General features: G+C 44.4%; 1 protein-coding gene across 5 annotated transcripts in view; it reads right to left on the bottom strand.

The window, feature by feature from the left end:
* The window catches only part of dock3 (dedicator of cytokinesis 3), a 1,878,236-nt gene that overhangs the window by 1,401,522 nt on the left and 454,502 nt on the right, over positions 1–22,212 (bottom strand). For all 5 annotated transcript variants that reach the window (XM_070895785.1, XM_070895788.1, XM_070895786.1 and 2 more), the window contains exon 3: positions 12,106–12,146. In XM_070895785.1, the coding sequence (XP_070751886.1) occupies positions 12,106–12,146 (41 nt within the window). The remainder of the gene's footprint in view (positions 1–12,105; positions 12,147–22,212) is intronic.

Genomic DNA, 22,212 nt, shown 5'->3' with positions numbered 1-22,212 from the left:
TACTTAAAGGGGAAGTTAATTAATACTGTAGACCCGCACTCAACATTGCTGGCTGTGGAAATTGTACTCATGGTTAATCCATGCCCCAGGGAGAGAGCCCACAGATTCTACAATCAAGAATTGGAGGTGGTGTTTGCTTGAGAGATGGAGGACAATGCTCTACTTGGCAAGTGGCATGAGGCCCTCATTGCCAGTCTTCTGCACCATGTGGAGGAAGGAAGTGCAGTGCATCTCTGCAGCACTGTGGTCCCCAGGACATCCACATAGTGCAGGAAGAAATTTAACAACCTCACTCAGGTGGTCAGGGTGAGTGAATGCTTCAATAAATGCTATAAACCACAGTTTTCATGCACTGCTCATAGCACCACACCCCCAGCACTTACCCACCAACAATCTCTAACTACCAACACTTACACCCACATCTCACACCTTGCACACAATGACAGCTATTCAATGATGGCAAGTACATCACCTAAAAACATTGCTCCACACTCATTAGCATACTTTCCTTTCTCTTGCAGGCTAAGATAGCTCATAATAGAAGGCAGCAGGAGCACACAGGCAGGGGACAAGCTGACACCCAACCACTGTGCGCTGGAGAATAGAGTGCTGCAGATTATTGGGTGCCAGGTGGTGGGTGCCGTGACCACCAGTGACGTTAACCCTCTTTTGGATAACAACGGTATGTTTGTCCCTACTCCTACTTCTCACATTCCACTTCTTCCTCACCCCACAAGTGTTTTGTACTTTCCAGCTAACCATGCTGAATTCATGCATTTCTTCCTTCCTGCCCCTCCTTCCCTCACCTTAACCTGACTCTTGTGCTTTATGCTTTCACATAATGAGCAAGCACCTGAGCAACCTGTCCCTGAGGGCACCATAGCGAGTGAGATGGGAGAAGAGGAGGAAGAACACACTGTGTCACTGCATATCTCGCCTGCATGCACCAGCTCAGATATTGGCACTATGTGTTCTTTAGAGGGCAGTATATAGCAGGATCAGCACAAGGTGAGGCACTGGGGACGAATGGGCTGCAGCAACGCACAGGAAAGGGTAGCTTGGGGGCCAGTTCCCCGGAGGGTGAGATTGCGCATGAGTTCTGCTGCACAGGACTTGGACCTCGATGGGAGGTGTTTAGGAGGGTGATGGCATGCAATGGCAAGGGTACCTGAGAGCCTTTTGGCAATTATAAGGAGTGTGGAGTGGTCCACCTCTAATATTGCACAAGGTGCTGACCACATCATGGAGCCCATCATTTCCAGTCTGCAAAGGATGGAAGACTTCCAGAGAGACTGTGGTGACCCAGACTTGATGCTGCGTGTGATTGGCGATCTGGCAGCTTCCATTGCAGCACAGGTGGATCCGGTGCAATGTCTGTGATGCAGTCTGTGATGCAGTCTATGCTTGGTGGCATCCAATCACAGACTATTTTTGTGCAGTCTCAGCTTGATGCAATGCAAGCTCTGACTGCTGCCACTGTGGCTGGGTCTACCACATCGACCGGGGCTTTCACAGTGTCGCAGCGGGCCACTAATCCTCCATCAGATTGCTGAGGTGCTGCCCCGGGGGAGTGGCAGTGGATCAGTAACCTGCTGTCCTCTCTCAGGATGAGAGAATTCCTGCTTCCATCACTGTCACTCTGTGATTGCCCTTGTTGCTGCCTTTCATCAAGCCAGCCCAGAATGCTGCTGCCCATGCTGAGGTGGTGCAGTCTACAGCCAGGAGGACAATTGAGTGGCTGCCTCCTCCCTCACTCCTAGTCGTCGTCCTCCTCTTCCTCCTGAGGTAGTCCCACAATCCCTGGTGGCAAAAGCTGGGCCCTCATGATGGTCAAGTTGTGGAACATGCAGCAGACCACCACAAAATGAGCCGAGTACTGGAGGGCTTGAGTGGTCAAGGCAGCAGAACTGTTGCTTCAGCAAGCCGATAGTCTACTCGATGATGTTCCTGGTGGCGGCATAGCGCTCATTATACGAGTAAATGTCTGCAACTCGGGACTTCGGCTCAGAGTAGTTGAGCTGAGGTACGAGCTGCAGATATTGCGATGCATCAGGGAGAGTTACCTGGACACCTTGCTCCAGAAGGCAGTCGCACTCTTAAGGCTCAATAGTACTTGAGAGTTAAGCAATGGTAGGGAACAGGAGGCTGTGACTGCGAGTCAGAAAGGTATGCAAGGTGCAGTGATAGAGGAGCCTCCGCCCTTGACCCTGTCCAACAAGTAGGAGGTACTTGCTCCCTGTATGGATGAGGAAAAGAACTGCAGGGAGGATGGGCAAACTGACCACGGCACCATGGTACAGGGAGCTATCCAAGTGGGGGGAGAAGGCAGGAATGTGGTAGTGGATAGCATAGACAGAGGGATAGATACTGTTCGCTGCAACCTCGACAGAGTTTTGGAGGTTGTGTTGCTTGCCCAGTGCCAGGGTTAAGAATATCTCCTTGCGGCTGGAGAAGAACTTGGAGGGGGAGGATCCAGTTGTCATGGTGCATGTAGGAACCAATGACATAGGTAGAACTATGAGGTTTGCTGAGGCAGTTTGAGGAGCTAGGGTCTAAATTAATAAGCAGAATCTTAAAGGTAATAATCTCTGGATTACTACCTGAGCCATGTGCAAATTGGCATAGGGTCAAGCAGATCAGAGTTAAATGCATGGCACTAAGAGTGGTATGGGAGGAAAGGGTTTCAATTAATGGGGCAATGCACCAGTATTTTGGAAAGAGGGTGCTGTTCAGTTGGGATGGGTTCCACTTAAACCAGGCTGGGACCAGCGTCCTGGCGAATCTAATATCTAGGGCTGTAAACCAACAAATGAGGGGTGAGGGGGGGGGTCAGCTGAAGGGAAATTTAGATAACTAAAGTGTAAAAATAAGCAGGAGGTGACAAGAAGGGTAGCAGTGCAGCAGAGAATAAGGTCAAAGCAGGGAATAATTGTAAAAAAATTAAATTAAAGGCTTTTATCTGAATGCACGGAGCATTCATAAAAAGATAGATGAACTAGTGGCACAAATAGAGATAAATGGGTTTGAACAAATAGCCATTACAGAGAAGTGATTGCAAGGTGACCAAGGTTGGGAATAAATGTTCCAGGGTACTTGACGTTTCGAAAAGACAGGTAGAATGGTGACGGACGGACGGGAGGGGGTAGCCCTGATAATAAAAAGGTGGGGTGGTGGGGGGCCAGCCCTGATAATAAAGGATGATATAAGGACAGTAGAGATAAAAGATCTTGATTTGGAAGAACAGGAAGTAGAATCAGTATGGGTGGAGATAACAAGGGGCAGAAAATACTTGTAGGAGTAGTATATAGGCCCGCTAACAATAGCTATACCTTTGGACAGAATATTAATCAAGAAGTAGTAGGAACTTGTAACCAAGGTAATGCAATAATTGTGGGGGACTTTAATCTTAGACTGGACAAATCAAATTGCCAAAGGTAGTCTGGAGGACAAGTTCATGGAATGCATTTGGGACAGTTTCTGAGAACAATGTGTCATGGAACCAACCAGGGAACAGGCTACTTTAGATTTTGTGTTGCGTAATGAGACAGGGTTCATTAGCAATCTCCTAGTAAAAATCCTCAGGGGCAGAGTGATCATATGATAGAATTTCACATCTACATTTGAGTGACTTGCCTAAGTCCAAAACTAGAGTCTTCAACATAGGTATGAAAGGCGTGCTGGCTAAGGTGGATTGGAAAAATAGATTAAAAGGTATGGCAGTAGATAACCAGTGGCTAGCATTTAAATAAATATTTCATAATTCTCTCAAAATACATTCCATTGAGAAACAAACTACACTGGAAAATTATCTATCCATAGCTAACCAAAGAAGTTAAGGATAGCATTAGATTGAAAGAAAAAGCTTATAATGTTGCAAAGAATAGTAGTAAGCCTGAGGATTGGGAGAGTTTCAGAAACCTGCAAAAGATGATCAAAAAAATTGATGAGAAAAAATACAGAGAAAACTAGCAAGAAATATAAAAACAGATTTGTAAGAGCTTCTACAAGTATGTAAAAATGAAGAGAATAGCAAAAGTAAACAATGGTCCCTCAGAGGCTGAGGTAGGAGAAATTATTATGGGGAATAAGGAAGTGGCAGAAACGTTAAATATTTTGTATCTGTCTTCACAGTAGAAGATGCAAAATGGATACCTAAAATGGTGGGAACCAAGGTTCTAATGAGGATGAGGAATTAATGTAATTCATATTAAGTAGAAAAACTAATGGGACTAAAAGCTGACAAATCTCCTGGACCTGACGACCTACACGTTGGTGTTTTAAAACAGGTGACTGCAGAGATTGGTTTTGATCTTTCAAAATTCCCTAGATTTTAGAACGGTTCCAGCAGATTGGAAGATAGCAAATATAACCGCTATTCAAGAAAAGGAGAGCAAACTGGGAACTACAGGCCAGTTAACCCGACATCAGTCATTGGGAAAATGCTGGAATCTATTGTCAAGGAAGTGCTATTGGGGTAATTAGAAAATCATAACATGTTTAGGCAGAGTTGACATGGTTTTATGAAAGCGAAATAGTGTTTGACAAATTTTAGTTTTTTGAGGATGCAACTAGCAGGATAGATAAAGGGGAACCAGTGGATGTAGTATATTTGGATTTCCAAAAGACATTCGATAAGGTGCCACAAAAGATTATTACACAAAATAGGGGCTCATGGGATTGAAGGTAATGTATCCACTTGGATAGAGGATTGGTTAACTGACAGAAAACCGAGTAGGGTTGGCAGGCGGTAACTAGTGGGATGCTGCAAGGATCAGTGCTGGGGCCTCAGCTATTGTATATCTATAATCTATATTAATGACCTAGATGAAGAGACCGAGCGTAATGTATTCAAGTTTGCTGGTGATACAAAGGGACAGTAAGTTGCGAGGAGAACACAAAGCATCTGCAAAGGAATATAGATAAACTGTGAATGGGCATTAAGGAGGCAGATGTAGGGAAATGAGATTATTTACTTTTGGCAGGAAGAATAAAAAAAACTGTTTTTTAAATGGTGAGAAACTTTTAAATGTTGTTGCTCAGATTTGGGTGTCCTTGTGCAAGAAACACACAAAGCTAGCATGCATGTACAGCAAGCAATAAGGAAGGCAAATGGCATGTTGTCTACTTATTGCAAGGGGTTTGGAGTATAAGAGTAAGGAAATCTTGCTTTAATTGTATAGGGCTTTGGTGAGACCACACCTGGAGTACTGTGCACAGTTTTGGTGTTCTTAATTAAGGAAGGATATTCTTGCCATGGAGGTGGGGCAATGGAGATTCATTAGATTGATTCTTGGGATGAGAGGGCTGTCTTATAATGAGGGATTGTGTAGAATGGACCTATACGCTATGGAATTTAGGTAAAGGAGTGGTGATCTCATTGAATCTCACGATTCTAAAAGGGAATGACAGGATAGATGCTGAGAGGTTGTTTCCCCTGGCCGGAGTGTCGAGAACTAGGACACAGTCTCAGGATAAGGGGTAGGCCATTTAAGACAGATGAAGAATTTCTTCACTCAGAGGGTTGTGAATCTTTGGAATTCTCTGCCCAGAGGGATGTGGATACTGGGTCTCTGAATATATTCAAGGCCGAGATATAGATTTTTGTGGTCTAGGGGAAACAAGGGATATGGAGATTGGGGGAGTGGAGGTCGATTATCAGCCATGTTATTGAATGGTGGACCAGGCTCGAGGGGACATATGGCCTACTCTGCTCCTATTTCTTATGTTCTTATGCCTGAGCAGAAGTATTGGGCTTGTAGATGGGAGTCATGAGCCGGGTGGAGAGCAGATAGTCCTTGTCGTAAGCTTGACGTAGTGGCTGGAAGAATGCTGGCACACCGGTCTGGCACAGGATGAAGGCATTGTGGCTGCTGCCAGGATAGTATGCTTTGACATTGAGGATTCGCTGTCTGTGGTCTCACATTAAGTGAGTGGTAGCCTTTGCGGTTACGGAAGATCTCAGGATTGTTATGTGGTATCCACAAAGCCACGTGGGTGCAGTCAATAGTGCCCTGCATCATGGGGAATCCCACTAAGCTGGCAAAGCCATATACATGTTCATCTTGCTTCTCTCTAGTGATTGGGAAAGTTAATGTAGTCCCTTCGACTGTAGAGAATCTCTGTGACCTCCCTGATGTAATTATGGATGGCGATCTGTGAGATGTTAGTTATGGCTCTTGTTGCAGACTAGAAGGATCAGCTGGCGAAGAAATTCAGGGCGCCGGTGACCTTGACTACCACTTAGAGCGCCTTGGTCACCCTGATCTGAGAATGGAGGTCTGGTAGCAGGAGGTGGCAGAGTTCTGTGACCACCTCCTTGATGCAGCAGAGCCTCCTAATACACTGCTCCTCATTTAATTGGAGGTAGGAGAAGTGCTCTCGGAACACTTTGAGGGTAATGCCTCATGTTGAGAGTCCTGATGGCTCTCCTCCTTCCTCTGGGTACATGTTCCCAGTCTTTCTCGTTGCCTCCACTCCCTCTGCCATAGATCCTGGAGGGTGAGGTTGACTGCCAATACAGCCCCCATTAATGTAACCAAGTGTAGTAGGTTTTTTTTTATGTAGCTACTTTTTAGTTACCACAACACTCATTACAAAATACCTTGAACAAAATTGACAAGAAAGCATTGAAACACCACTAAGCTGACTGCTGTGACTCATTACTGATGATCCATTTAAATAACATTCCTGGAGGCAGCTTTCTGGTGCTTCACGTAAACTCTCCATCGCTGTTTACTCCAGGCGCTAAGGTAGGTGCCGACAATCAATTTCACAGATCGGGCAGTGAGCGTTGCACACTCACTGACGTCACTGATCCACCTGGTGTTGAGAATCCTGGCGATAACGGTTACCGGCGGCGCTGTAGGGGGGCAGGATTTAGCATGCGGTACTGGATTTGCCTCGCCCCAGCGATAATAGTCTAGTGTCCCGTTAGCGGCATCTGCTGGCGCTAACAGGAGGTGCTAAGGTACCGTTTTCCCCACACTCTCCCCAATCAATTTTTTTAAAAATCCTGGCTCCTGATGTGAGACAGATTTTAAACTGGTTATGAAATACTGTTCTTTCATTATGCCAAATATTAATTTGGTGCTGAGTAGACACAAATTAATTACAGTACTGTTCATCAACCATTACTGCAGCAAGGCATCGCCAACTTTGCACTTGCAAAAATGAAGCCACTCTCTTAAAAGATAATCAAAATAATTTTTACTTGAATAATTTAAAAATGTGTCCTGGATTCCAAGGTTTAGCCAAGATGTTAGTTCTGAGTTCCTGGTTGAGGGTGAATGTAAATTTATAGTATGGAACATGGTGATCAATGCATGTAAACTAAATACTGTCGATAGCAACCACTAAATTCAATGTTGATTCTATTTAAAGATAAAACTTATATGTATTTAACTGCTCCCTCAATCTCTACACATGGGCCAACCTCTAAACATTGTTAGATTATACACAGATTTGACAGTTGATATAGTTTAAAAAGTGACATGATTTAGAGATCAACTAGGAGCTAATCGATAGTTCTTTCAAAACTGTCTCTCAAATTCACCCAACTGCACATTATAATTTGAGTACTTTGCTATGAAGAATTACAGTTAATAACATCTATTTCTAAACTCTATGTTCTTTAATTGAACAGCATAAATACACTGGTTAGGAGGCGAGATTGTTCTGTGTAGATAAAAGTGAAAGAGGTGAGCATAATTTGGAATTTTTGATTAAGTATTAATGCTTGGGCCTTACAAAGAAGGGACTGTAGTTTGATAAATGGAACCCGACTCTCCGTGCCAACTGTACGCTCAGCGGGTGAGGTGAAAGTCCAGGTTTGCAAAACGTGGCAGCTGCTGTTTAAAACATCAGGAACTTTGAACTGTTTCCCTGGGGCGGGGGAAAGAGGGAGAAAGCCAGTGTCCTAAATGGTACCAAGTCCTGCTCATCCATCACCCCTGTAGTCACTGACCTATATTGGTTTCACTGTTAGCGGAGCAGTTTCACAACGTTAAAGGTGCAATATAAATACAAGTTGCGTTGTTTCAGAACAACCCCACACTCCCCACTTCCCCCAATCATTTAATGAATCTAGTTGTTTCGAGTCCAGTTTTTGCCTTCACTACTCTATTTGGAAATTCATTCCAATTGTAGATCATCATGTGAAGAACAACTTCCTAGTATTAATCCTGAAGTCACCTTTTATGAGTTTGAACCCTAATCCCTTTGTCCTACTCCCGCAATTTAATTTATACTATTCTGGATTCACTTTTTTTAATGCCATTTACTATCTTACTTACCCGTGTAAAATCATCCCATGGATGCCTTATTTTGAGGCTGGAAAACCCAAGTTTCTCCTGTCTTTTTTAAATGTCTCCCTTGTTTCTCAGAGACCAGAACTAGACACAATACTCAAGGTGTGGTCTGAACACAGCATTGACAATTAAAAACATAAGAAATAGGAAAGGGAATAGGCTCTACGGCCTATCGAGCCAACTCTGCCATTCAATAAGTTCATGGCTGATCATTGACCTCAAATCCTGCCCGATCTCCATATCCCTTGATTCCCCTAGACTTCAAAAATCTATCCAACTCCGCCTTGAATATATTCAGAGACTCTGCATCCATGGCACTCTGGGTCAGAAAATTCCAAGGATTCACAACCCTCTGAGCTCTGAACGAAGAAATTCCTCCTCATCTCTCTCTCTGAAATGGCCTTCCCCTTATCCTGAGACTGACCCCTAGTTCTAGACAGTCCAGCCAGGGGAAACAACCGCTCAGCATCTACCTTGTCTATCCCCTTCAGAATCTTGTATGTTTCAATGGGATCACCTCTCATTCTTCTTAACTCCAGAAAGTATCGGCCCATTCTACACAATCTCTCATCATAAGACAGCCCTCTCATCCCAGAAATCAATCTAATGAATCTCCGTTGTACCGCCTCCAAGACCAGTACATCTTTCCTTAGATACGGAGACCAAAACTGTGCACAGTACTCCAGGTATGATCTCACCAAGGCCCTGTACAATTGAAGCAAGACTTCCTTACTCTTATATTCCAACCCCCTTGCAATAAAGGACAACATGCCATTTGCCTTCCTTATTGCTTGCTGTACCTGCATACTAGCTTTGTGTTTTTCACAAGGGCTCTGAAAATATCTCTGAACACCAACATTTAAAAGTTTCTCACCATTTTAAAAACTCTTTTAATTCTTCCTGCCAAAGTCTTCCTGTAATTTCCCTACATTATACTGCATCTGCCCACTTACTTAGTCTATCTATATCCCTTTGCAAACACTTTGTTCTCCTCACAGCTTACTATCCCATCTAGCTTTGTATCATCAGCAAACTTGGATACATTACACTGTGTCCCTTCATCTAGGTCTTTTTAATATAGATTGTAAATAGCTCAGGCCCCAGCACTGATCCTTGCATGACCCCACTAGTAATAGCCTGCCAACCTGAAAGACCCGTTTATCCCTACTCTCTTTTCTGTCCGTTAACCAATCCTCTATCCAAGCTAATACATTACCTCCAATCCCATGAGTCCTTATCTTGTGTAATAACGTTTTATGTGGTACCTTATCGAATGCCTTTTGGAAATCCAAATATTCTACATCCACCCGTTCCCTTTTATCTACCTTGCTCGTTACATCCTCAAAGCTCTAATAAATTTGTTAAACACTATTTCACTTTCATAAAACCATGTTGACTCTGCCTAATCATGTTATGATTATCTAAGTGCTTTGATACCACTTCCTTCACAATAGATTCCAGCATTTTCCTGATGACTGACTGATGTCAGGTTAACTGGCCTGTAGTTCCCTGTTTTCACTCTCGCTCCTTTGATCATAACTTCCTGTGACTTGTACTCCACTGTTTTGGCTATGTAGTTGAATATTCAATTGGCTTTGTTGATTGTTGCTCTGCATTTGTTCAACAAGGAACATAAGGCTCCTATGTCTTCACTTCATCATAAGCTATATCATCCAGTCGTGAAGTTTGTACGATAGAAAATGTAGTTCCAGAATTTTCTGGTTTTGTTTCAGATTTGCAGCATTCTTTTTATTTGTGTCTTTCATTTTATATATTTTTTTTCTTCAAAGTGAGTTACACTCCTTTTGAGGATAACTTATAATACACTCTCCCTATATCATATGAAGTATTAGCTGAAGTTAATTATTTTTCAACCTGTTGCTGAAAAGGTAAAATGGTTTCTCCTGATGGTTTTGTTAGGTTAGTGCACCACTTAGCAGGTTTTGTCATACAAATCAGGAACTTATTTCAACAACAACTTGTATTTCTATTGCACCTTTTAATGCAGTTAAATGTCCTAAGGTATTTCAAGGAGTATTACAAGATTAAAAAAAATTGACACTGAACCGCAAGAAAAAATTAGGGTAGATGATCAAAAGCTTGGTTAACAAGGTAGGATTTAAGGAGCGTCGAGACGCGGAGAGGTTTAATAAGAGAATGTTAAAGCTTCCGGCCTAGGCAGCTGAAGACACAGCCACCAATGGTTGAGTGATTATAAATCAAGGACGCTCAAGGGGCCAGAATTTGAGGAGGGCAGATATCTTGGCAGGTTGTGGGGCTGAAGGAGATTAGAGATAGGGAGGGGCGAGGTCATGGAAGGATTTAAAAACAAGGATGAGAATTTTAAAATCATGGCATTGCTTAACTGGGAGCCAATGGAGGTCAGTAAACACAGAAGTGGTCTCCATGGTCTCTAAATTGTCAGACTGCTTGTCCGACATCCAGTACTGGATGAGCAGAAATGTTTTAATTAAATATTGGGAAGACTGAAGCCGTTGTCTCCGTTCCTGAGCCACTGATTCCATCCCTCTCCCATGCATCTGTGAGGCTGAACCAGACTGTTCGTCATATTTGACCCTGAAATGTGTTTCTGACCAAATATCTGCGGCATAACTAAGACTGCCTATTTCCACCTCCATAACATTGCACGTCTGCGCCCCTGCCTCAGCTCATCTGCTGCTGAAACCCTCATCCATGCCTTTGGTACCTCTATTAGACTTGACTATTTCAACGCACTCCTGGCTGGCCTCCCACATTCTACCCGATGCAAACTTGTCATCCAAAACTCAGCTGCCCGTGTCCTAACTCGCAACGTACAATGGTGGTGAGGCATGGGAGAAAGATGGAGTGGTCAACTGTGTCAAAGGCTATAGACGGGTCGAAGAACAAGGAGGGATAGTTTATCTTTGTCACAGTCACAAAGGATGCCATTTGCAACTGAGCGCTGTTTCGGTACTGTGGCAGGGGCAGAAACCGGATTGGAAGAATTCAAACATGGAGTTCCGGGAAATCTGGGGAGATTTGGGAGGCGATAACACGTTCAAGGACATGAGAGGAAGGGAGGTTGGAGATGGGATGGTAGTTTACAAGGACGGAGGGGGTCAAGGGTTGGTTTTTCAGTACATCAGAGCATTTTAATGCAAGAACTCAGCCATGATCTTATTAAATAGCAGAGCAGGCTCAAGGGGCCAGATGACCTACTCCTGCTTATGTTCTTAACTGTGCATTCAACATACACGCTCTGTTCAGCGGCTGGCAAAACATGTTTCTTCAATGATTCACCACTAATACGATAGGGCATCAGGACTCGGGCTGCAGGCAAGCTGGAGTTTTATTTCAATATAGCCAGCGTATTCTACCTCTGATAAATCTATTCTTTCAAAACTGTAAAGAATTTCATAGCTCATTCACAGAAGCAGCTGAAATATTCTGTACCATGCTGAAACAATACACTATTAAGAGTCACAGTGGCACTAATCTGGCCAATACAACTGAATCTCACCAATCATTATAAATGAATGCAACCATACAGATTCATCTGAATTGCAGATCAATTAATGATAGCTACAAACAGTGACTAATTGTGTAACAAAATACAGGTAAAAGAAACTAAATGAAAGTGAATTAATGTGAAATGCAGAATGTTCATCACAAACCGACATTACCCCACATCTAAAAACTGGCACAACTGATAGAAAATTAATGCAATTCATGAACCTAGCAAGGACCTTCCACCAGGTTTCAATTTGGTTCATGCAACAATTCTCACTCTTGAAATGGAAAGCTAAATATTGCTTACCTTGACTGTAGGCTTTTTGGTTGCAAACCCTCTGAACCATCCTGAAAAACAAAAAAAACAAGCTGTCAGTCACACAAACATATCCAGGTATGTCATCTTAGTGGATCGCTACCTGGGCAAATTGTAGTCACTATTATTTTAGTGTGAAGACTGTATTGACTTCGAAAGAAACTGACTTAGAATTTTGGAAAACATTGGGTAAAAAAAATCACAATCAAGTACTGATGAAGGCTGTTGCCTCAAATGTTAACATAACCTTATATCATTTAGCTCCAATATCCAGATGTTATCAGTATTAATCTCATATCTTTGCCTTTCATACTGCCCTGCCCCCATACATCTCATTTTAATTTGTTTGTTTTTATTTTACAAATCAGAATGGAAGCACAGAGATAATAAAACTTAAAATGAGACAGATAAAAGTTTAAACCAACATGCCCCCAAAATATGAAAAAAGTGATGAGGTACTAAACAAAATGAATGCAAGCTGTCTGAGGTGGAACCTAAAATTCAACCACTTTAAAGGCACAGGAAAAGTTCATTCATAGCTGTCACATAGGTTCCTGGCAACTCCAAGGAATTTCAAAGTGTTGCAGAATTCATGAGCTCCATGAACAAAGGGTACTGCATGTTAAAACCTTTCTATACAATTGTTAATTAATGTCTGAGTCCCCAATGACATGCATTAATGTACAGTTCTCTGGGCCACCGGAGTCGGCTTTATCTTTACAGTTTTCATGCTTTCCTTTTTACCTAACCCCTTTTTAGATATTCACATACTTCCGAGGGCTAGAAATTCACATTTTAGCAATTTTGCCCGTTTTTGGGTGATAATCACGGCGGAATTTTTTTTTACCGCCGGGGTACTGCTATCACTGGATGTCGCAAAATTCGTCAAACGGTGACCAGCGGTAAATCTGGCCTTGCACGACTGAATTTGTGCGCCGGAACTGAAATTTGAGATTGGAAAAAAAACCTGGACCTTCTGCGCAGGCGCAATTTCTTTTTCAATTTTTTTTTTTCCCCTTTGATTTTTTTTTCCCTTCTTCCCGAGATTCTGGGCAGCTGTCGTCGTATGCCCACACGTGCAGTACATCCTGGGCTGAATCAGCAATTTTTCTCGCTGGAAGGAGACTTCAGCAGACAGAGAGCCAAGAAGTTTTAGTTTTGAGGCAAACGAGGTCCTCATCGTAACTGTGCAAAGTAGATGGGGGGATTTTAATAGGAGGGGTGTCAGTAAATCCGTCACAGCTGTTCTAAAGCGTTTATGGACCAGCATGGCCGAGGAGGTTTCCTCAGTGGACAATATCAAGAGAGACCATAAGCAGTGTCGGAAAAGGTTCAATGACCATTGCAGGGTCGTTGGAGTAAGTAATATTTTTATTCATGCACTCTTTCATTACTTAAATTGTAAATCTGACACATGTTGGTATAGGTAGGCTTAGTGTTGCACCTTACTTGCCATGAATGATCGTTACATGTCAGTAAGACTGCTTTTTGACATCTTAAAAGATATTTCTGCACCTCGATGTCTTCCTCATAAACCACGTGCAACTACTAGGGCCATTAAACAGAGGATTGTATCAAATGCACACAGGATGGTATAAGTGCTTTGATGGCTATCTGTGTGCCACAAGAGGAGAAGGGCACTCTGGTAACCTTTCCAATTGTCATCTTTGCAGGGAAAGTTGTCGCACAACCGCCAGGAGCAGCGGCGCACAGGCGACGGTCCATCCCAGACACTGCCATTAACTGACTTTGAGGAGAGGGTGGCAGATCGGTTCCTCGGAGGTCAACTACCCCTAGGGGTGCTGACCCCTGTTCGAAACTGCAAAATCCCCAAGCTGGGTTGGGGCAATGTGACGCAGTGTCTATGGGCTACATATAATGGAGTAGTGCCGATCCTTCAAATGAGCCTGTGTTATATGACCTTCCTCATCTCACCCTGTCCCCTCCCCTTCTGCTAACTACTCATCTGTTTTCTATTTCCAGATGAGGAGGTGTCACATGCTCAATGGAAGCCTCCACCTCAGTCCATCATGTGGGGGTAGAGGAGGGTGATGAGGAAGACACCGAGGACGAGGAACCTCCACGGGTGGAGAAAACTGATGCAGGGGGGCCGATGCAATCGGCACCTCTTTTTAGCTGTGGCCACCAGCTCTGGCAAGGAAGAAAAATTCTCTGGCTTTGACCAATCCAAGGCCCCAGGTACAAGTGGCGTGCAGCAACGCACTCCCAGGGTTGAATCCCTTATGCCGTCTCTTCGGAGGGTGAGTCGGCAAAGCCGGTCGGCTGACAGACCAGCAGACGCACGCCTGGACATGGTGGGACTGTCCAAGGAGAGTATCCAGCTCAGCAGACAGTTCCTGGAGGTCTTAGGTGGTTTTCCCGCAAGCATTGCGGCGCTATCCGTGGACATGAGGGAGGGCATGTCGCAGATTGTCACTGCGAACCACAAGGCTGTCAATGCCCATGTGCAATTGATGGTTGCGACCAATGTCACTACAGTCCCCAGTGTCACAGCACCCAGACCCCCATCACCTGCGTGGTGAGGCTGAGTAAGAGCCTTGCCATTCAGAAGACGGTTCTTCCATACCCCGAGCTTCTCCAGGGGATCCACACATGGCATCTCCATTGTCTATCCCCCTTTTTACACCAAGACTCTGGCCGCCTTGCTGCATGGTGTCTTGGTACCACCTTGGGATGGTCATAACACGAGGGAGGGGGTTTAGGATGAGGGAGCCGCAGGTAAAAGACATTCGGTGCAGGGGTTGTTCTTGTTGTGCTGTTGTTTTATAAGTTTGTCAATTCACAATGTTTAAATTTTATTCAAGTTAAATCTTATTCAAGATACTGTGTTTAATACATTCTTTTGTTCACCATAACCATTCCTGTGTAGTGTCTCATTTGCAGAATAAGAGGGGGAATAGTCAACATGGTGGGATAGTGTGGGCAGGCAATGGTGAAACGTGACATTCACTGTTCAAACAAAGCGATGAATTATAAGCTGCTGATGCAAGGCTTTTGCATTGGCGAAAGCTCCACGAGGCCTCCCCTGTGGTGGTGGTGGGATAGGTTCATCGCCAGGCTCCTCATCCTCCTCGTTCTCCCCTCTCTCCTCAGGTGGTCCTGCAGTCCCCAGTGGCAAATCCTGTCTCCTCAAGATGGCCAAGATGTGTAGCATGCAGCACACCATAATGAATTCGGAGACCTGCTGAGGGGAGTATTGCAGGCAGCCTCGAGCGTACCAGGCAGGAAGTGCTGCTTGAGCACTCCAACTGTCTTTTCGATGATGTTACGTGTGGCTATATGGCTGGCATTCTATCGATGCTCGGCTTCTGTCCGAGGGTTCCGGAGTGGAGTGAGCTAGGTGGCGAGGCTGTAACCTTTATCCCCCAACATTCAGCTCTGGCCTTGTGGCTAACACTCGAACAGGCATGAGACATTGCTCTCATACAAGATGAAAGCATTATGGATGCTCCCTGGAAATTGGGCATTTACTGCTATGATGTGTTTAGTATGCTCGCAGACGATCTGTACATTCAGGGAGTGGAATCTCTTTCCGCTTCGGTAAATCTCTGGATCCACTAAAGGTGCAAGCAGAGCGATGTGTGTACCGTCAATGGCAGCCTGAACCTTGGAGAAGCCAGCAATTTGCGCAAAACCTATAACCTTCATTCTGTGCCTCCTTGATCATTAAAGTTCCCAAAGTCCATCCTGCGTGTGTACGGTGCAGTAGTCACCTGGCGAATGCAGCGATGTGTAGCGTATTGCAAGATAGAGCATATGTGCCCTGCTGATGCCTGAAAGGAGCCGGAGGCATAGCAGGCAAGTGCTGCAGTCACCTTCACCTCGACGGGCAGTGCAGTCCTGTTGCCACTGGTAGGCTGTAGGTCTGCCTTTGAGCTGGCATATCTCGGTGACCACCTTTTCGGAAGAGCAGCCTTCAATCGCACTGTGCCTCAGACAGCTGCAGGTATGAGCGCTGTTCCCTGTAAACTCATGGGGGGGGGGGGTAAGGCCTCCTCCTCATACGTCTGCAAGCTCTTCGATTAAGCTCAAAATGCTCTTGAATATGCCACCTTCCAACTCAATGCTGCATAGAAAAAGCAGCCAGGAATAATGGCAGAGATAGTATAGCTCCCATTCTTTAAATGTCCTTAAATATCCTTAAAAATGAACTATTCACTTGCCATAAAGTTCACTGTAAAACGCAGCCTTCCCTCCAAATCCTTTTATGCACTGAACTTCTGCTCCGTTTTTCAAGATGGAACCGAGTGCGCCCTGGATCCAACCTGGTAAGACTTGATTTTTTGGGGCGGGCAGTAAAAATGGCGCTATCGGCAAATTTTCTGCCCCTGGTGATTGCACAGCATTGCACGCTGATTTACATCAAAAAAACGGGCGGGCACCGTCGCAAAACCACTACCGAATTTTCCGCTCGGGTGTTAAATTTTGTGTGACTGGTTTAGCGCCTCCAAAAATGACACTTTACGCTTTGCCATAGTGCAAAACGGGCGCAAACCTGCCGAATTTCTAGCCTTCTGTGCCTTGTATATGTTTTTATTCTGCTAATTAGGTTTCCTTTTCTAAACTTACTAATATCACGTCATCTATTCCTCCTCCGAAGCACTTCACACCAGATTTCCACTGCCCTTTGTGTGAAAGTGCTTCCTGATTTCTGCCCTAAACGGCCTGGTGCTCATTTTAAGGTTATGCCCCCCTCGTTTCTGATTCCCTCACCAGAGGAAATAGTTTCTCTGTATTTACCCTTTTGAATCCTTGTAACATTTTAAACACCTCAATCAATCACCCTTCAGTCTTTTACACTTAAAGAAATACAAGCCAAGTTTATGCAACCTGTCCTCATAATTTAACCAAACAGTCAAAGACACAATTTAAATTCTTAAACTTGTTTAAGGTGAGCTTTTCAAAGGAATCCATAATGAATTTCTACATTCATGTCGTAAGCAAAGGTGCAAAGCATAGAATGCTTTACATATTACACGAAGAAAGGCCTGTTGGCTTGCCATCGGTACGAGTATTACGCAAGGAACAACCACCACTACAGATCAGAAATGGACCAACTGGTCCAAGAAGCCTGCCCCACACCATGATGGCCAGAACATCACAACATAAACACTTCCTCCCTCCCCACCGCCACAGCAATGTAATCATCATGACCATGCACAGACCTTGTTTAATGTCTCCACAGTACTTACATTTATTCCTTCAATGCTCTTTGAATGTTAATGAGTTTTGCTCAACTTTTACAATGTTTTACTCCAAATTGTTATTGATTTTTCAGGGCTACGGGGAAAGAGTGGGGAGTGGGACCAATCACATAACTCAAGTTCAGCAGTGGGCAATGGGTAAAGTAATGAGTACTAGAGAGGTCACTCAGAATTGGAAGCTGGGAAAGTGTCTATATTTAAGAGTAAATATAAAATAGGCTCCTCATAATTTGGCTCATTAGCTTCACATAGGGTAAAATTATGGAAATTATTCTAAAAAGTAGTGTGGAGGAGTACCTAGAAATAAATATCTTAATCAGTTGCAATCGGCATGGATGTAGGAGGGGAGGATGTTGCTTACAAAAACTCCTCGAATTCTTTGTGGATATTGTAAATAAAACAGATAATGGAGTCTCTATTAAATAATGTCTTTGAAATTGCTGAACTTGTTTTATTCCTCCTGGCTGGACCCCACCCTGGTTTTCTAGGCTTACTTATGCTTTCGCCTCTTTCCTGGATCAAATTCTGATCCTCCACTGGCTACTGGACTGAACTCCATTCCCCTGCTTACTTTTGGAGTGAACTCTGCTGGATCCGGGTCCATAATCTACTCCATTGATGGCTCCTAGATCAAATTGGTTCTTGACTTGGCCGTCACTTAGCTTTGAGCTGAACTTCCACTTTCCTACTGTCTCCTGCCCCAAAGTTTCTCCTTGAAGACAGGTCCTCAAGTTATTGGATGGTTACCTCCAATCTTAATAATCTTTCTCACCTTGCCTCGAGCTCTGCTTCTAGACCAAGCTATCATGTCTCTATGTCTACTCGCATGTGCGAATTGGCTGTCATTCCAGAGTCTCTCATTCATTTTTTTTTAAAACCGCAGTCACTTCCTGGCCCTGCTCTGCTTTTTCTACTCCAGCCATGCATGCTTTCAGCTCCCTTTCTCCAGCACATTCCCTCTTCGATCTCTCTCCCCACTTGCCATTATTTCCCAAGCTACTTTCTCTCCTGCCACTGTCCCAGGCTAGAGTCTGAACAAGCCGCCTTCTGCTCCTCTCTTTTATATTCTCCACCATATCCATTACTGTGCTTACCATTGTTTCTCCCAGAGCAGTAACCCTAAATTGTTCTCTATTTCCAGAAACCATCCATTCAATTCACTTTTAGTGCATTTATTTTCACTAACCCCTTCACTCCTTTTGTCTCATTCATCAGCAACCGACTCTGCTGGTGGCTCAACCACTACCCTGCTTCATCATCATCATCATGAGCCCATCACAGCGAGGATGACTTGCTTCCACGCCAAAAAAGGATGAGCTCACAGGTGTTTCAATAAAGGACCTAATATTCCAGATCACGAACTACAGCTTGAAGGGTGGAAGATGTCTGTGCTTGGATTTTTTTTTAAACGTGTGGTAGCCGTTGCACACCAGCCACCACATGGGCTTGACAGAGCTAGGTCTTGGTCCAGTGGTAAGGGTTACCCAAGACAACTGGAGACCAGCTCTGTTGCACGGACCTAGTGCGCACACATATCGCAGTTCGGGCTGGCTCATGCTGCCCCTGGGCCCTCGCCTCTTCTGAGCCCAAAACTCACGCCTCTCCTGGGCCTCGGTCACTTCCATCTACAAACTCTTGCCGCTCCTTCACCCCTCCTGCCTGCACTGCAATCAGCGACCAGGCTTCGTAGCCGTCACCTCCTGCAGCAGCTCGCGCTGCTCCCTGAAGTGGTATGCCGCCGCACGCTGCTCCCTCCAATGGCGCCGGCCTGCTGATGGTCTTGCAGGCCGGGACTGTGCTGATTTTCGGGCCGGGCCGCTGCACGCTGCTCCCTTCAATGGCCCCGGCCTGCTGATGGTTTTGCAGGCTGGGATCATGCCGATTCTTCACTCAAACTGCCGCTAAATACCACCCTCCAAAATATGCGCTCCCTTGCGAATATGGATTTTACTATTCATAAGCTCATTATTTATTAATCTACTGGCGTGTTGCCCAAGCAGAAATCTAGCTTACAGGCAATGTTCCCTGTAGGATGCTTTGTTCTGTGCAGCTTGTTTCTTTCAATGGGCGATCCTTTTAATTTCTACACATGCACAGTATTTCTAAAGTAAAAGCTTGAGTGCCTTGTGCGGGACCTTGCAGATTACTATGCAGCCATGCACATGCACAGCTTAGAGAACATTGTTTATGGGTGGTGGCTCCTTCCCCACACCAGTTGCTTTTATCAGGCGCAAGAGTTTTGAGGACATTTGCTGGGCAAGATATGGGTAAATCCCGCAATCTTGCCCATGCAAATGTCCTTGCACCCAAGATGCTCCAGCTTGACAGATCAGAAAAGCCGGTTTACATCGCATGCGCATTGTGCACTGAAAAACGGCTTTTGCAATGCCTTCCCGGGTCTGTATACACTCCATACGGACCCGGGAGGCCGGAATTTCTGCCCCTATATTTTTGGTTTCTAGATGTTCAATTTTCTCCGTTAGTAGAGATTCCACTATTTTTCCTACTAATGATATTGAGCTGACTGGCCTATAATTCATGGACATGTTCTATCTCCCTTCTTAAATATAGGTATTACGTTAGCTATCCACCAGTCTTCTGGCACTACTCCTTCTTCTAATGAATGATTAAATATGTGTAGTAATGCCTCTGCTATCTCTTCTCTAGATTATTTTAAAATACGTGGATGCAATACATCCAGATGGAGGTTTATCCTCTTTGTTTGATTAGTTTATTTAATATATGCCCTTATCTCATGGGCATATATTAAAGGTCATGTGCTCAGCTGCACTGCTACTGCCACCAGGTCCCTGCACTGTTTTTAAATGCTCCCTTTAAGGTGCATGACTGCACGGCCGCATAATAATCCCTGAGCAATCATGCACTTCAACTGAAAGGCCGTGCAGTGAGCTGGACAGCAGCTGGAGATGGGTGCAAGAAATCGTGAATTGGAAGAAATGACGAGACCAAAATGTCTCTTCAGACTGGTGTTAGAATTGAAGAATTCATTCTACGGTATAACAGCTAAAACGACTTACAGTGTGAACATAAATAACTGATAACAGGCAGCTCCAAACCTCTGATGGCCAAGAATGGCATGTCTGATTCCTTGGGAGGATGGTTTCACCTAAGAGTTGAGATAAAGAACCTGACAAATTAGAGGTTAAATGGTCCTGCCAATAGCCTACATCAAGCCCAAAGAGAATAAAAGATTTAGAAGGCATTTCAGGGCAGATGGTGAAGATTAGAACTGTTCGTGCCACCAGCTGTCTGTCCCATCGGGACTAATAACAGCTACTTGTCATGACTGACTATATTTGAACTACCGCTCCCTTAATAAAATGCCTTATAACTCTTAAGACCCTTTGGGTATCTGTGTGTGAACTGTGATCCTAATTTTACAGGGGGAGCAGCGCAGTACACAACACTCTGATTTTCAGCACCAACAGCTTTGTGGCCTTCTGCGCATGCGTGTGGTATCCCGATGCCACGCATTCGCAGTACCCTACAGTTGCGGCGGACAGTACCACACTTTCCTCAGAACCGTAAGGAGAAAATCATTGGATCTGTTGGTGGCCACGGTGAGGGTGGCGGGGGAGAGAGGGGAGCTGGGGGAGAGGGACTGGGGGAAAGAGGAAAAGAGACTGGGCGAGAGGGAGAGAGAGCGGGAGAGAGGTGTAATGTCTGTAGCTCCACTCTGGACGCCTGTGTTACTGCAGCTCGTGCTGTTTATTCAAGAGCAGGTCACCTGACCAGGTCAGAAGATTCCAGAACCTGCAACCATCTTAGAGGTTGTAGGTTGTGTGCTCTCAGAAGATATGACATTTGGCGACGAGAATGGGATGTAATCGGATAATACAAAGCTTAAATTTGTGTTGAAGTATTCAGCCAGCCGTCAGAGACTTTGAGAGCTTCTCTGTTTTTGGAAACAGCTATAAATCTGAGGTAAATTACGAGCACACTTGGTTAAACTGCCAGAGTCAAAATGGCTGCCCCTTTGGGAGTTATAGGGCATTTGGGGGCATTTCATCTCGACCGTGAAAGTTTCAGAGCGTATGTGGATCAGCTAGAAATGTTTTTCATTGCAAATAACATAATCGAAATCCCTGGTAATGAAGACAATAACTGGGCGGTGTTGGAATGAAAAAGAGCTATATTCTTAATTGAGGCCGGCCTGAGTTGTATGAAACGCTGATAAATTTACTTGTGCCTGACAAGCCAAAGGATACAACACTGAAACAGATTCTAACTAAGTTAGAACAACATTACAGCCCGTTCCATTAGAAATTGCTGAAAGTTATCGTTTCGGAATACAAATCAGAAGGCCGAAGAAAATATCAATGAGTACATTGTAGCATTAAAAAAGCTATCTATTCACTCTAATTTCGGGGACTTTCAGAACCAAGCATTGCATGCCCGCTTTGTTTATGGGATGAAAAATGATGCCAGCAGAAGAAAGTTATTGCCGACACCTAACTTAACTTTTGATTTAGCTTGTCAGACAGCTAGGTCGATGGGCATGGCCGACCAATATTCCCAAGAATTTCATACTAATTTCAGTCATCAGACAACCGAGGTGAATCGCCTGCAGATTCAAAGTAAAAGGCGGTGAGGCCCCAAAGTCTCAGAAACTGGAAATGGGAACAGAGCATTGACGTCCTGCTATCGATGCCTGGGACAACACATTGCTCAAAGTTGTCGATATGTGAAGGCAGAGTGTTTCTTCTGCAGGAAAACTGGGCATCTTGCGAAGGCATGCTGAGTGAAGGGTAAACCAGCTTTCAAAGCTATGAGTAGAAATCCCCAGAGATGACATAGCATGGAAGAACAACAACAGGACGAGGAGACGTTAGAGTTAAACGTTATCAGGAGC

The sequence above is a fragment of the Pristiophorus japonicus genome, chromosome 12, assembly GCF_044704955.1.
Source record: "Pristiophorus japonicus isolate sPriJap1 chromosome 12, sPriJap1.hap1, whole genome shotgun sequence".
Lineage (NCBI taxonomy): Eukaryota > Metazoa > Chordata > Chondrichthyes > Pristiophoridae > Pristiophorus > Pristiophorus japonicus.
Note: the sequence above shows the minus strand (reverse complement) of the source record. Positions and strands in the feature narration are given on the sequence as shown.